The sequence below is a fragment of the Sceloporus undulatus genome, chromosome 5, assembly GCF_019175285.1.
Source record: "Sceloporus undulatus isolate JIND9_A2432 ecotype Alabama chromosome 5, SceUnd_v1.1, whole genome shotgun sequence".
In the NCBI taxonomy this organism is placed as follows: domain Eukaryota; kingdom Metazoa; phylum Chordata; class Lepidosauria; order Squamata; family Phrynosomatidae; genus Sceloporus; species Sceloporus undulatus.
Genome location: NC_056526.1, coordinates 141,790,216 through 141,806,637, shown reverse-complemented (window position 1 = coordinate 141,806,637; position 16,422 = coordinate 141,790,216). Strand labels below are relative to the sequence as shown.

The 16,422-nt window shown below is 38.2% G+C and overlaps 1 protein-coding gene across 1 annotated transcript in view; it reads left to right on the top strand.

Moving 5' to 3' along the window:
* The first annotated feature begins 293 nt into the window (after window positions 1-293).
* Window positions 294-16,422, top strand: part of RXFP1 (relaxin family peptide receptor 1) — a 42,748-nt gene continuing 26,619 nt past the window's right edge. The window contains 4 exon segments of the mRNA XM_042469440.1: window positions 294-318; window positions 321-341; window positions 7,976-8,131; window positions 16,180-16,269. Coding sequence (XP_042325374.1) covers window positions 294-318; window positions 321-341; window positions 7,976-8,131; window positions 16,180-16,269 — 292 coding nt within the window.

Here is a 16,422-nt window from a genome sequence, read left to right as displayed (position 1 = left end):
CCATCTTTAGGCTGCCAGGGGCACAGAAAGAGAAACCTAAATGAGAAGAAGAGACTGTTCGTTCCTTGAAACTTTCCGCCCCCACTTCACTCTCTTTTTTTCTGTTGGTTAGTGTGTGCCTATGCTCACAGAGAGGAGGAAAGGAAGGAGTTGCAAGGCGAGAAAGACGGAGAAAGCAAGGAATGGCTACGAGCTTCCTGTGCCGAGTTGCCTAACCAACAGTAGAAACTGCTGGGCTTTGCATGGGTCTGGGGGACAACATTAGTTCTCTGTTTCTGTGTTACAAGAAAGAGATGCCACTTGATTACCGTTTCTACATAGTCTTGCCATTGAAACAAATGGTGAGTAACCTTTTCTTTCTTTATTGAAGTAAATAGGAAGCAAAACTCCATGAACTGATTGTTCTTTAATCTTTGTGATATTGCAAAAAAGATGTTTCTCTGATGAATTCCTGTGTTTGAGATATTGACATTTCAGAGCACTTAGCAATGCAAGTTTAGATGTGTAGCAGCTGTTATACCCTACCTAGGATGTCAGCATGTAACTTCTTTTAATGATGTGTAAATGTACCCTTGGTTTCAGAGGGGGGTGGGGGGAACCCAGCTCGACCTTAAAACAGCTTCAGATGACTGGCAAGCTGCATTCAGATGATTTGTATTTAACTCAGTGCTTTTAGAGCACTTTTTCACTGGTGGTATTATATTCTGTTCAAAGTAATGTGTATACCCGTTTGGTTGAACCTTCAAGGATAAAAACTGGATTCACTGCAGGGTGTATAGCAACTGGAGAAAACAGAAGTTTTCATTGATTACTTTATAAAGCTTCATTGTGTGTTTTTTTTATATTCTTGTTTGAAGGGAGGGTTACAGGTTCTGTTAGGAGCTTGAAATTGCTTTGAAGATCTCTGTGATGAATGTGCTTTATCCTGATAACATTAATTTCTGTTCTTAAGTGGCACATCAGATAGTAATAACAGTCTAGAACACTTCTATAGTTTCAGATTTGTTATTAAACCAATATTTTATTTCATTTATTTTCTAAAATCAGAGAGACGATAGACATTTACAGCTATAGTTGACTATACTTCTTCACTGCCATGGCTCCATGCTATGGATCTGAGTTCAGTAGTTTGTTGTAGCTCCAGAGCTCCCTGAGACAGAGAAGGCCTAACAAACTGCAAATCCTAGAATTTCATAGTATTGCACCATGGCAGTAAAGTGGCATCAAACTGCATTATTTCTGCAGTGAAGATTGCCTATAACTATGAAGTTTATGATACCAGTTTTACCTTTCTGAAGAACTCTGCTCTCTCAGATGCATGAGTGAAGCACCTAGGCAACATCCTTCCTTCTGCCATTAAAACTGAACTTGTCACCTCATCACCATACCCACAGGTTTTGCATTTTATTGCTATTCTTCCCCACAGTTTGCTTATGACAGTCCACTTCTCAGGAACATCACTTCATGTGTCTGAGGAAGTAGACGTACACTATGGAGGCTTACGGGACCAACTTCTCTTTTTCTGTCAGTTGCAAAGATGCTACAACATCCCTTTGCATTATTTGGGGAAGAAAGTGGGGCACCTCTGTATTCAAAGCATCACTGTGTCTAGTATTGTCTTTCTTATTCCAATGGAGTGCACACAAAGAAGACTCTTTAATAACTCTCTGCAGGGTGGTTGTATGTACTATGCAGCAGTGTGTAGTGAAATTCCACCAAAAATCTGGGTGAACATTGAGTAGTTCATGTTATTTTGATCGGTGACTTGTAAAAATCTAAGATTCTTGGAGAGATGAGTGAGTAGAGGATGGAGAGAGCCAAGTGGGATGAGAAAGAAGAATCCCTTGGCCACTTTTTGCGAGCTGGAATAAGGAGAGAAAGAAGGGAGTAAAAAGATACATCTCCTCTTATTATTGGTTTTGTTTTTTTTGTTGTTTTTGTTTTTTGTATTTCAAAACACATCACTGCTTCAACTGCCATGGCTCCATCCTATGGATTCTGGGATTTGTGGTTTGTTTTAGCACCAGAGCTCTAGATTTTAGATTTTCTCATTTTGTGAAGTTATTTAGCCTTCTCTTTTGTCACCAGAAGCTCTCTTGTGAAAGCTTGGTGCCAAAAGAGAAGGCTAAATAACTTCACAAAACTACAATCCCAGAATTCCATAGCCCTGAGACTGGAAGTGTTAAAGCAGTGTCAGACTGCATTAATTCTGGCAGTGTACATGTAGATGATCTTGAAATGGGACATGAATGACGACATAATGGCAGTCAACTGTGGTCAGTATTTGGAGACTGGTGCTGGGGTTAAACCCACCTGCAGTGCAATACCATTTTTGTATGTTACTCTCAGGTTGAAAAGTTTGCTGACTTCTAATCTAGATCAAGGGAATAAGACAAAAGCAGGATCGAAACAGATTTTACAACAAAACAAAACAGAAGATTCAATTTATCAGATCTTCCAAAGGATACTGAATAAGTGTATCCATCATCTATCCTTCCACTGCTAAAATGGAAATAAGATGCTTGGCTGAAGATCAGAGGAGCTGGTCCCTGTCATAGGATGAAGCAATTGTTATAAATGAAGAGATCTAAATGTAGAATCCATTATTCTGAAAAAAATGGGTTACAAAATCAACAGTGACTGAGATTTTGCACCATATTTATAGCTCATTTTCACTAAAGTTATTTTCCTCCCACTTCAGCAAAGTACAACATTGCTCCCCTTATTTAGTTATAGTATCTTGCTGCTGAATTATGTTATTAACTCCATATGTATGGAATCCAAATAATCAAGGAGATGTAATTCAAGATATTCCAATATATATGTATGTAAGAAAACACCACTACTTGTCATGAGTAGTTAGAAAGACTTTTTCCTCAACTGATGTTGGGTAGCACATTTTAAGTGCATAATAAATTTAAAACTCATGTTTCAAGCAGTGAATCTTCCACTTTAATTTTGTTTCCCAGAACTCTTCCTATCCAAGTCCATTTTCTCAACAGGTCTGTGAACCATTTCTGAAATCATTCATTTATTCATTTGCATGACAAAAGAGATGTGCAAATGTCATGTCAGTTACTCAGACGATGTAAGGAAATGAACTGGAAATAAAGACATCCAGCATGAAACATCTTCATAAATGTCATTTTCATGGTGAAAAGTAAATATTTTTTTAAGGAACAAACAGAAAAGAAAATGATCTTTAAAAATAATTTTTAAATGCACCTTTCATCATATTCAAATTATGGACACATGAAAATGGTAAATGCTGGTGGTTGGAACAGACACAGGAATAAACATGAAACCTAAAGGGGGAGATGGAATTTCTGCAGCACAGTACAATCCCTTCTCCTGATCCTTGAGTCTATGTTGATGTTGTACCCAGTATCCAGAAGGGTACAGCTGGGAGACAACAATGCAGCTCTCAGTAATAACCATCAGCCCTTCCACCTACAATTAAATCATGGGTGAGATTGTATTTGGACTGGCCTGCCATTCAGTAAGAGCTCCAACAGTTCAGGGTAAGGTTGTAAGGCAGCTGTGTGCTATCTGGTTGAAGAAGAACCAGATGATGATATCCAATCAGATATCCAATCAAAAATATTTTATGGCATTCTTCCACCACTGTGTTGAGAAAGTTGTACTTTAAAAAGTCTGAGCTTCAGAATATACCAATAATATCTAATTTGAAAGTATTCTCAATATGGCAAAAAGAATTGTCTAAGTTTCTGTGGGAAGGAAAACGAGCAAGGGTAGGATGGAGGATTCTAACGGACAATTGTGATAGGGGAGGCTGCGCCCTCCCTAATCTTAAATGGTACTATTTTGCATCTGGGTTGTGTTGGTTAGAAAAATGGTTCGAGTTAGAAGATGAAAGATTACTATCTTTAGAAAGTAATGATTTGAGATTTGGTCTACACGCTTTCCTCTGGTATAACAAAGTAAGAGAAAACAGAGATTTTGAACATCACTTCATTAGAAGATCTTTATTGTTAATATGGAATAACGTAAAACCTTTGTTTTTTAGACAAATGCCTAAATGAGTGTCTCCTCAGGAAGCATTTCAGCAAAGGTCTAAAATCTGTAATAGGACCTGGCTTAGATATTCTGATATTGTTTTCAGGGGAAATGATAGAATGATCTCCTTAAAAACAAGGGAACAATTGGAATTTGAGAATATTATAATAGATTGGTTTAGTTACTTTCAAACAACGGAAAGATTTAAATCAAGATTGTGTCAATTTTGGAATTATCATGGGATCTAATGAATTGGATAAGATTATAGAAAATAAAGAGAAAGGACATCTTTCAAGATATTATAGAATTCTGAAAGGTAGAGATCTTGAGGATGAAATAGTAAAAAATTGCATGGTGAAATGGTCGCAAGATTTAGGAAAAAATATAGACTTGAAATTATGGGAAAGATCATGGAGAGTAATTAGAAAATTTACTTTATGTCAAAACTTTAAGGAGAACTATATTAAGATGATGTATCAATGGCATATGACTCCTGTTAAATTGAATAGGATATATAAAACTGTGAAGAAAACATGTTGGAAATGTGATAAGCATGAAGGTGATTATCTCCATTTATGGTGGTCCTGCATCAAAGCCAGGGAATATTGGAGATCTATACGATTATTGATGATTAATTTTTTACAATTAGATATCCCACTTGACCCTCAACTGTTTTTGTTAAATATGACTGGAATTTTGGAAAACAAAAAGGCAAAGGAAGCCTCATGTATAATTTTGTATATGATCACCACGGCCAGAATTTTGTATGCCCAATTTTGGAGAAACCCGCAAACCCCAACAGCTGAGGCATGGTTGGTCAAAATCAGAGAAGCTAAAAGTCTAGATATACTTACCACCAGCCTGAGAAATAAAAATGTTGATATGGTTAAGGAAGAATGGAATTGTCTAAATATATATGATGGAATGAAAGCAGTGTAATTAGGGAGTTAGACGAAATATAGCATATACAGTATATAATAATTAATATTCAATGAAGAGATTAAAACATAGGATCTTTTTTGTTTTCTCTGGCTTAAACGATTGAATGGATATAACTGAAGAGAAAATGTATTTTTATAATTTTATATGAATTTTACCCTTTACTCTTATTTCTTCTGGTGCTAGTCAAAGTTTCATATATGGAGTATATCTTTCTGGGAAAAGATATTGTAAAGGATATATGTACTAATACAGTTTTTTTTTCTTTTTTCTTGGTAGTATTTGCTATAAACTAAAAAAGAGGGATACTAATTGGCTTCCTGGAAGTGATGGAAGTGTTTAGCTTTAGAGAATTACTGATAATATGTATAATATGTATAGATATATGTACGTAATGTCTATTTGTAAAATGCTTGTTAGTTTGTTATTATGTGTCATTATTTGTTATTTGTGTTTTAATTAAATAAAATGAAAAAAAAAGTCTGAGCCTCAACAAGTCAATGAGCGATTGCTGGCTCAGTTTTAAAACCCATTGGCCCTGTACAGATGGGCCTGATAGCACGTCCTGGCGATGTACTAGGGTTGCCTCAGGGCATTGCTTATATATGCCCCGCAACCCTAGTACGTCACCAGGACATCAAAATGGCAGCGCCCTGTCTACATGGGCGCCGCCATTTTGACGTAATGGCCATGTCGCATCCAAGCGGTTGTGCCAGCAATACAAAAGAGAAAGGGGTCGAGTGGCCCCTTTCTCTCTTTCCCCGCCACTGTCGCCCCAAGGACACCACTTTCCAGGCCACGGGGAAGCGACGTTTTGCCGCTTCCCAGAGGCCTGGAAAAGCGGTGGATCAGGGCCTCCAGGGCTGCCGCTGTGGCAGCTCAGGCCCCGATCTGTCGGGGGAAGGGGCGGTCTGTATCCCACCATTATCAAATTTTATAATTCTTCATTCTAAATTCACCTGGTGCTAGTCAAAGTTTCATATATGGAATTAAAACTTCCATTGGGATCTTCTGCAGTATTATATTGGTCTCAAGTATTGCTTGATCATAAGGAAGAAACTAATGATTTGCTCACACAGGATTAGTGTAAACAGGATTGATTTTAAAAAAACTAGCTTGTCAAGGCAGAGTCATGGGGGGGGGACTCAAAAAAGTAAAAGAACTAAGATAGGAGCTAATGGTGAGACTTATTTAAAGTTCATTGAGGAAGTCAATCATCATAATGAACTGGAGCAATGGAGTGGACCCTAGAAATTATATTTGATTAGCAAAGTGGTTGACAATTTGTTCTGCTGATTGATGGAAGTCAAATATCACTTAGTGAACCTTAAAGGTAATAACTCCCAGAGTTGGAACTCTAACAACTGCAGTGTCGCAAGCCTGAAAGAGATGGAGGAGACGCCAGTCCTTAAGTTATGCCACTGTTGCAGATGATGTGGAGGGCTATGACTTTCCCCATTGCCCTTTTCATCCTGCTGTGATGGCATCATTGCTCCTGACAAGAAACCTGGTTGCATCCTTTCTGGATGTGCATGTTCCCCCTTGAGGAGTATTTGGTCACCAGAAACTGTTGGACAACAAATCTCAAAATCCCCCAACCATTGATCATGTAAGCTGGACTTCTAAGATCTGAGGTCCATCATCATTTGAGGACTATAATTCAGGAACCACTGCTCTAAGGGACCAGAAGAAGCAGATCATTAGAAGCCAATGAGGTGAATAATATGGGTGAATGTGTAGGTGGGGTAATAGTTATTAGAAATGCTGAATCTAGAAGAGATGGTCTAGGAAAAGTAAAGTCGTCTTTACTCCCAGTTAGGCTCACAATTATACTGAGTCTTTATAACTGTGTTTCAACTAGCAGATGAATTAGCACGGAAAGTGTTTGTTCAGTCTGTTCACATCTGCTTAAATATTCCTTTGTTTGTCTCCATTTCCTCCTCTTTTTTTCTCTCTGTTTGAGCAATAGGATTCAAAAATTCACTTCAGATATGTTTATATGGATAAACAGTTTCTCTCACAGGCCACTTCTGAAATGCATGTCATGAATTAGACTACCCTATTATGACATTTGCTGATCAACATTTTGAATACTATTTCCTAGGGGAGGAAATATTTGCTACAAATGCTAGATAAAACCAGACTTTTTCTGGTTGAGTTTCATCCTTTCTTGTAGCAAATGTTGCAAATTCTCCAATAGGGTACAGATGGCTTCCTTATGTAAATATTTGCTCTCACTTCTGCTTATGGCTTTAAATGGCTTCATTGATCAAAGTTTTTTTTTTTAAATTCAGATTTTGAAGCCTATGCTCATATATAGAATTCAGCCTATGGATACAGTGGCAAAATCTTCCTTTTACTTGTTCATCATTAATAAATAGTTTGAAAATTATGGTGGCTATATTCCCAATTTGCATGCAGAGCATGTATCCTTCTATTGAACTGTGGCCCTTTCATGAACACCAAGGAAACGTCTAGTAGTGGATGGGACCAACTGCTCACCTTTAGTTTGAGTATATATTGTCTCAGCAACTCACCAGTTTCTGAATCCTTCTGTATAGATGGTTCATCCCCTTTCAGCCATTGTGCCCAACATCCAGAGCATACAGCTGTGTTTCTATTAGGTAAATGAGAAGAATTTTAATCCCTGTCAAGATACACACAGATAGAGATACACATAATATACAAAGAGAAGTGAAAGTCAAGACCTTGAAGAGTTACTATTTTTAAACTGCAGATCCCAGAATCCCCTAGCTAGCATGGGCAAGCCTGCAGAAAATGTGACTCACAAAGCCCGACAAAACCCAGCAGCCATGGCTTGATACACTTCTTGGTTTGAAAAATTATTATATCTGAAATTCATGGCATTTTTTTTTTGTATAGAAAATTATTGCAGACTGATGAATAATTCATGAGTCAAATCAAAATCAAATCAAAATCAGTCAGTCAATCACTTGGTCAAAGTTTAACTTCTTTAAATAAAGTCTTATTGGTGTTTGTTTGTTTGTTTTTTAAATAGCTATTCATGCTGCTTCAAGAACTCATGATTTGGGGTTTGGTGTCCCATGTCCCCTTGGCTACTTCCCTTGTGGGAATACCACAAAGTGCTTACCTCAGCTCCTCCACTGCAATGGGATAGATGACTGTGGGAATCAAGCTGATGAAGACAACTGTGGTAAGTTCATCACAAAGTAGCTTTCACTGTGATGAGTTCACAAAGCCATGATCAGCATAATCTATATTTTCAAAGAGAAACACTTTTTAGAGCTGAGTAATGTTTGTAAAACTCAATAATTACCAAATTTCTTATGTGTTGTGAGTGAAGTTTGTGATCAGATTGGGATCTGAACCTGGATATCCCCAACCCTAGCCTTAGCAATGCCCTAAGCACCATACTCAGCTGGCTGTCAGTCTCAATCTGATGTATAATAAATGTTTTGATTAATATGCAGTTAAAATTAGTTCCCCAGCTTTCTTAAGGGAAGCAAACTCTTGTATATCTGCATAGTTGCCCTAGTTATAATGTAAATTATGATAATAGAAAAGATGGTAAGGAGCCCCATTCACCATACATCACTAATACACTAATAACATGTCAGAGAATAGTAACCCTAATCCCATTTCTTCTTCTAATATAGAAGCTACTTAGAAATATTTCTCCTGTATTAGAAGAACTGTATATAAAAAAACAACTTTTTGTAGTAGAAAACAGCATACTTATCAAGTGAACACTTATTACTAAAACAATGGCTATCAAATTGAGTCTCCCTTATACAAAATGCTTGGGACTAGAAGTGTTTTGGATTTTGGAACATCTGTATTTGCATATGCACACATAATGAGATATCTTGGAGATGGACTCAAATCTAAACACAAAATTCATTTATGCTTCATATACACCTTATACACAAAGCCTAAAGGTACTTTTATACAATATTTTCAGTAATTATGTGCATGAAACAAAGTTTGTGTACATTGAACCATTAGAAAGCAAAGGTGCCACTATCTCAGCCACCCATGAAAAAGTTTTGGTTTTTGGAATATTTTGGAATTCGGAATTCCAGATAGGAGAGACTCAAGTTGTAAAAATTATATAAAGAGAACTATCCAGTACACGTCTATTTGAAGTTATATACCACTAAATTAAATTCATCTTATGAACTGCATGGTGATGTTGACTTTATTAGCATTTATTTCTGAATAAGTCTGTTCTAGACTATAAGCATAAAAGGCACATTTCTCTCTCATTAGTGATGGGTGTTTTAGCATGTTAAACTCGGTCAGAAGTGCAAAATTGCACATGGTGGTTTCAGATACTGTGGTGCAATAGTCCTGTGGCTGAGTGAATATACCAAGAAGACTGCTTAAAGAAAAGGTCATTACATTAATAGAAATAAAAAGTTAAAAGCCTGATTAAGGATATCATATAAAGAGAAAATATAAAGAGAATTTTATAAGAGAATTGTCTAAAGTCTCTGTACAATTGAAGTATAATGCTATGAATTTGAGTATATTAATGTAACTTCACTCCATATTTCAGTAGTTGCGGATTTTTCCCTCTGTGAGTTCAATCTCAAACAGGCCATCCTTTCTTCAGTGTACAGAAAATATTGAGAATATCCATTACAAATGCCACAAGGTTATAAAAATTTATAACCTCATTTTTTTTGTGACACATACTTACTGATGTGGTGGGAATACTAAATTATGAACATAGAAAGACTTGCTCTAGATAGGAAAATGAAAATGAGATCTCCTTACCTCAGAACTTGGACCTTTTCTTTCCTTTATTGTTTTCCTTTTTTCTTTCTTTCTTTCTTTCTTTCTTTTTTCTACATCTCCCAGAATTGCCCAGCCAGTGAAAACACTGGTCAAAAGGACTGCAGCTTGTGACTTTCTGACATAGGAATTCTGAATTGGAGAGAGCAAACAGAAGGCGTTCTGGGTTTGGGAGCATTTTCAGTAATACGTGGTGGCTCCCATGCCAGTGATGAATGATGAATCCACTCTGGGTATTAGTCTGAATTTTATAGGAGTTGTTCAAAGTACCAAACCTATTTTGAAATGGGATTCAGCACCTTGGACAGCTGCCTTAGAATTCAGACTTAGGGCCCATATAGACGGGCCAAAATAAAGCTGCTTCTGGTCACTTTGGAGGTATGTTGTTTAAATTATGCATGTGTCCTAAGAGTCCGGGAGCTGGGCCAAAGCCACACTTCAGTCCTTCAGCATGGCTTTGGCGTGGCTTCCGGACTCTTAGGATGCATGCATAATTTAAACAACATACCTCCAAAGTGACCTGAAGCAGCTTTATTTTGGCCTGTCTGTATGGGGCCCTAAACCTGGAGTAGATGCACTGCTCCACTGACATGGAACCTAGTAGGCATTAGGCACTAGGCATTTACTTGAGCGTGAGGGAAGCAGCTGTGCATTTAAAGATTTAAAGATTCATCCTTGGAGTGGAGGGGAAACTAGGTGTGTCCTCAAGTTGGCACAGACCATTTGGTAAGCTGAGAAAACATGGGGGAGGGGGGACTGAAGGTAGAAAAGCAAAAGAGAAATATGTTTTCTCTCCCTTCTGTTCTGTTGGCACAAGCAGAGCGGGCCTTTAAGTATGTTTTTTCTACTCCTTCTGATATCCCATCTCTGGTCCTGACTCCAAATCTGACACTGGGATTCCTCTGTGAGTGGACTGTGTAAGAAAAAGATCTAAATGTATTGTGTACATTAGAGATTTGTCACTACTGCTACTTCCTGTGTATTCAAGATATTTCCGATTTATGGCGACTCTGTTATCTTGACAAGATTTGTTTCAAACAATTTTATCATTGCCTTCTTCTGAGTCTGAGAGAGTGTGATTTGCCCAAATTCATCCAGTAGGTTTCCATAAATGGGAAGGAATTCTGAACTGTGTTCCCCTAGAATTCTAATACAACACTGAAACCACTAAACCACACTGACTCTCAAATACTCAATTTGAGGCATACTTATCAAATTTGCAGATGACACTAAATTGGGAGGAGCAGCTAATACTCTAGAGGACAGGATCAAAATTCAAAACAACCTGAATAGACTAGAAAGCCGGGCCAAAGCTAAGAAAATGAACTTCAACAGGGAGAAATGTAAGGTACTGCACTTAGGGCGGAAAAATGAAATGCACAGATACAGGATGGGGGACACCTGGCTGAACGAGACTACATGTGAAAAGGACCTAGGAGTCCAAGTAGATCACAAGTTGAACATGAGTTAACAGTGTGATGAGGCAGATAAAAAGGCCAATGCAATGTTAGGCTGCATCAATAAAAGTATAGTGTCTAGATCAAGGGAAGTAACAGTGCCACTGTATTCTGCTTTGGTCAGGCCCCACCTGGAATATTGTGTCCAGTTCTGGACATCACAAACTATTGAGAAACTGGAGCATGTTCAGAGGAGGGCGACTAAAATGGTGAAGGGTCTGGAAACCATGCCCTGTCAGGAACGACTTAGAGGGCTGGGGATATTTAGCCTGGAGAAGAGAAGGTTAAGAGGTGATATTATAGCCCTGTTTAAATACTTGAAGGGGTGTCAGATTGACGAGGGAGCTCCAGAGAACAGAACCCGGAACAATGGATGCAAGCTCCAGGAAAACAGATTCTAGCTCAACATTAAGAGGAACTTCCTGACAGTAAGGGCTGTTTGACAATGGAACACACTCCCTTGGAGTGTAGTGGAGTCTCCTTCCTTGGAGGTCTTTAAACAGAGGCTGGATGGCCATCTGTCAGGGATGCTATGATGGAGGGTTCCTGTGTGGCAGGGGGTTGGACTGGATGGCCCTTGAGGTCTCTTCCAATTCTACGATTCTATGAATTGAATCCTCAGGAACCATCCTATTCCCAGTGGTCTTTCACACCACAGACTCAGTTCCCATTCCCAATCAATGTCACCCAGCTGCTCCAAAATATAAAGGGCTCCTCCCCTGTTTGATCCACAGCAGGAGCTCTGGGAAAAGTTCATGTGTCCAAAATGGTCTGAACGCTTCAAAAACAATGTCAATGATTAGATGCCTGGCTACCATCCCATTTTTAGTGTAATTCAGCAGAATTGCTTCTTGGCAGAGAGCCAGCTGTTTTTGGCGGAGCACCTATTCTTGCCTTTGAATTATTGTGTCGTCAGAGAAGAACACAGAAGAAAGAGTCAAATACAAATTGCTTCCCCCCCCAGGGTAGCATGTCCACACTTTCCACTGTAGAGAAAGTTTTGTGTCTAAAAAATATTAAACTCATGGCTGAGTTTAACCACTTGATGTGGCTGCAGCAAACCATAGCTCCATAGGCATATACCATGCAAAGCCAGGGAACAAAGGGAGCTCTCACTTATTGGTTGTAAGTAACAATATGTGCTGCCTGACTGTTCCACTTGCACTGGATAAAAACTATTGCATAGGAACATTAGTAGGCCAACCTTTTGGGGAAAATATTTATGAAAAGTCTCGTACAAATAGAAGAACATTTGTGAAACTGGGATAACTGGGCATGTAATGAGCTTCTGCTCACTTGGAAACAGCTCTACTGCTGGCGGAAAAGCTTTTCTGCTAGCAGTGGGGTATTTCTGGATCAAAGCCAATATCTGGCCAGTATTGCATCCAATTAAATAATTTAGAAAGAAATAATATTGTAGCATCTGAGTTGCCGCTAGCCATATGAAATCAGAAACCCAGCATGGTCATTATTCACCTTTGGCAGTACTGAGAGAACATTTTCTAATCTAATCAATGTGTGATCAAATCCTTAATCTGTAAATCAAAGATAAATAAGACCACCATGATTTATGAGTCCAATATGCTTTACCTCAGTGATTACATTCTTTCCCTAAATGCACTTACTTGTGTATTTCTTGATATTCCTGGTAATGAAGTCAAAAGTGTTGCGTTTATGATCACTGACTTGATGGAGATCTGCTGATCAAAGCAAGTGAGAAGATGAGGAGGAGGAGTGGATGGAAAAGGGCAGCTGTGGTTGGCCTGTTGTTTGGTGGACTGCAAGATCCATAGTGCAAGCCTACATTGTGTATGTCTACTCATAATTAAGCCCCATTGACTTCTATGGTACTTACTCCCAAGGTAGATGTCTATAGGACTGCAACCTTAAAAGTCTATATCCAATATAAATAATAGCAACCGTATCTAGTCTATTTTGCGTCTCCTACTTCATTCAGTCACGTTTGTGTAGAAGACTTTTTCAGTGAATTTAGCCCTAAATTTTAAAAATTCAGAATACCAAAGGAGTCCTTTTTCTTACATAGATTGCTGCCTTGTGCATGCCAGAAAAAGTAACTTGAATGTATATGTTTATAAAATTCAGAGAATGAAATTGGTAGATTAGAAAATCACACCAATATGATGAATGAGAGTGGTGTATTGTTCTTGTATTAGGCAATAGCCTCTCTATGTATCATACACATGGATCCAAAACACACTGAAGAAATAATCCAGTTTGAGACCATATTGACTGCCCTGGCTCAATGCTAGGGAGTTCTGGGACTGTAGTTTTGTGAGATATTCAGCCTTCTCTGTCAGAGAGGTCTGGTGCCACAATAAACTACAATTCCCAGGATTCCCCAGCACTGAGCCAAGGCAGTTAAAGTAGTCTTAAACTGGATTATTTCTACAGTGTGTTTTGGACTATCATCCACACTGGAATATAGAAGCAGTGGCTGCTGCCAGAACTGGGTTTTACTATACTGTATGTCTGATAGTTAAACTGGTCTAGTAGCCCAGTTCCTATGGATATTTGAACATGCCACATGGTGACTTTGTTCAAAAAGTATTCCTTGTCCATTTTCTCTCTATTTTGGAAGCACTGCTGCTGCCACCACTCAACAATATGAGCATAGAAGATAGAAAGTGAAACTGTTTACTTTTATGTATCTATTGTGACAATTGCCAAAGTGAAAAGTAGACTGGGTTCCTGTACCTTTAATGGTTGTGTAGATGAAGAAGCTTCAGCAGGTGTCACTTGGTTGCATGACAAGCAACATTTGCTGAAATTCTCTCTTCTACCCAACCATTACAAGCACAGGAACACTCTCTAGTTTTCAATATGGCAACCTTTTTTTTAAAGAAAAGTTTATTAAACAATTTAAAATTAAAATATTACATCCGTCTCATCATACATCCATATCATCAAGACATCAATTCCAGACATCAAAATATTATATCCTTAACATCATAACACAGATACAGAACAGTTCATGGATAAAGAAAAGTATTTCTTATGTATTGATTTGTTGCTAGTATATTTCTTACATTCCATCTCTAGTTCACATCTTCTTCTCTTTCCCTTCCTTCTAGGATCTCCTTCCCAAATATTCCTGTAATTTCTTCCTCTTATATTCTTCCGTTTCCTAAATCTACCTCCTATCATTCCACCTTATCATCTTCTTCCCACTCCACCTTCTCATTCATAACTACCTTACTACATTCACTCACCCTTTTCGACTTTCCTTTACCCTCTAGGCCTTTCACGCCTAATATGGCAACCTTTATTGTGACATCCACATGCTCTTGGCTAAAACGATTTAGCTAAACATATCTAAAGCAGTAACCTAGATCATGAAAAACTATGAATCACTCTTAAAGAAATGGGTGTGCCACTACATTTGATTGTCCTGCAGCATAAACTGTATTCAGGACAAGAAGCTACCATCAGGACAGAACACAGAGAAATGGAATGGTTTCCAGTTGGCAAGGGGGTCAGGCAAGAGTGGATTTTATTACCCTATTTGTTCAACTTGTACACTGAACATATCATAGCACAGTAAAACAGGATTAGACTTGGAGGAAGGAGGTGTGAAAATTGGAGGAAGGAAGGAAGGAATATCAGCAATTTAAGATATACATACTACTAGCAGAAAATAGCAAAGATTTGGAACAATTACTGAAGAAAGTCAAGGAAGAAAGGGCAAAACCTGGTGTACAGTTAAACATTAAGAAAATAAACACAATGACCATATATGTTTCGCATAACTTTTAAGTCTATGGTGAAAACTTTGAAATAATTCAAGATTTTCCATACCTTGCTTCAGTAACTAAACAGAATGGTCTGCAATCAAGAAATCAGATGTCTAGGACTTGGAAGGGCAGCTATGAAAGAACTAGACAAGAGCTTGAAGTATAATTATGTATCATTGAATAGTAAAGTCGGGATTGTCCGTACCATTATAGTTCCCATTTTTATATATGGCAGTGCAAGCTGGACAGCGAAGAAAGCTGATAGAAAGAAAATCAACTAATTTGAAATGTGGTGCTGGAAAAGATTCTACAGAAACCATGGGCTGCTAAAAAGACAAATAAATCAAATCAAGCCTGAACTCTCCCCAGAAACCAAGATGATTAAATGTGTTTTGGACATATCATGAGAATACATCATACACTTGCTAGAAAAGACAATAATGCTTGGTAAGATAAAAGGTAGTAGGAAAAGAGGAAGACCACATTATTAGACTCATTATTATAGACTCAATCAAGGAAGCCACAGCCTTGAGTTTGCAAGCTCTGATCAAGGCTGTTGGTGAGAAGGTAATTTGGAGGTTGGCTTGCCGTAAGTCAAAGTCACCTTGACTACAGTTAACAACAACAACAATTAATTAATTATGCAGATGGTTGTGTAGATTGGGAAAACAAATTCTAACAGTTTTACATTCTACCAGGAACAGATATTTTGTAAATATTTTAGATTATAACAGGCGCATAGCAACACACATCATTGCTAGGAAAAATCTATTTCCCCCTCAGTTACTGTGGGCATTGCAACAAGACTGAAGGCCCAAACAGACAGGCCAAAATAAAGCTGCGTCAGGTCACTTTGGAGGTGTACTGTTTAAATGATGCATGCATCCTAAGAGGCCAGAAGCCACGCCAAAGCCACACTCCAGGACTGGAGTGCATTGGCACAGCTTCTGGCCGATTAAGAAGTGTTTGTCATTTAAACAGCATACCTCCAAAGTGACCTGAAGCAGCTTTATTTTGGCCTGTCTGTTCAGGCCCAAAGAAAGAGCAGGAAGATCTTAGGAGGTGGCAGATGATATCAAAGTCACTGTGAATCAAAATGTTTGAAGTCTTCAATCCTGTGAGTCCTGTCTTCACCACACTACTGATTAAGACTGGCAATTGGATTTAGCCTTTAAAGTGCATTTGTAAATATCAAATAATGATTATTTTATCATTCTCTGTATAATTTTTAATAGGTGATAACAATGGATGGCCTCAGCAACTGGATGTGATTTACAACATAAGGTTATCCCAATATGCTTCTGAAGAGGAAACTGAAGATTGCTGTAAGTAGGGGTGGGTAGATGCATGCCTATCTGTAGAAGCTGAAACCATTGCACCCTGGAAGGATGTCACCGTTGAGCTGGTTCAGCGATGGTGAAACAGAAATAAACTTCAAAAGATACATGCACATTTCAATTCTCTTTTATAAAGCTGTT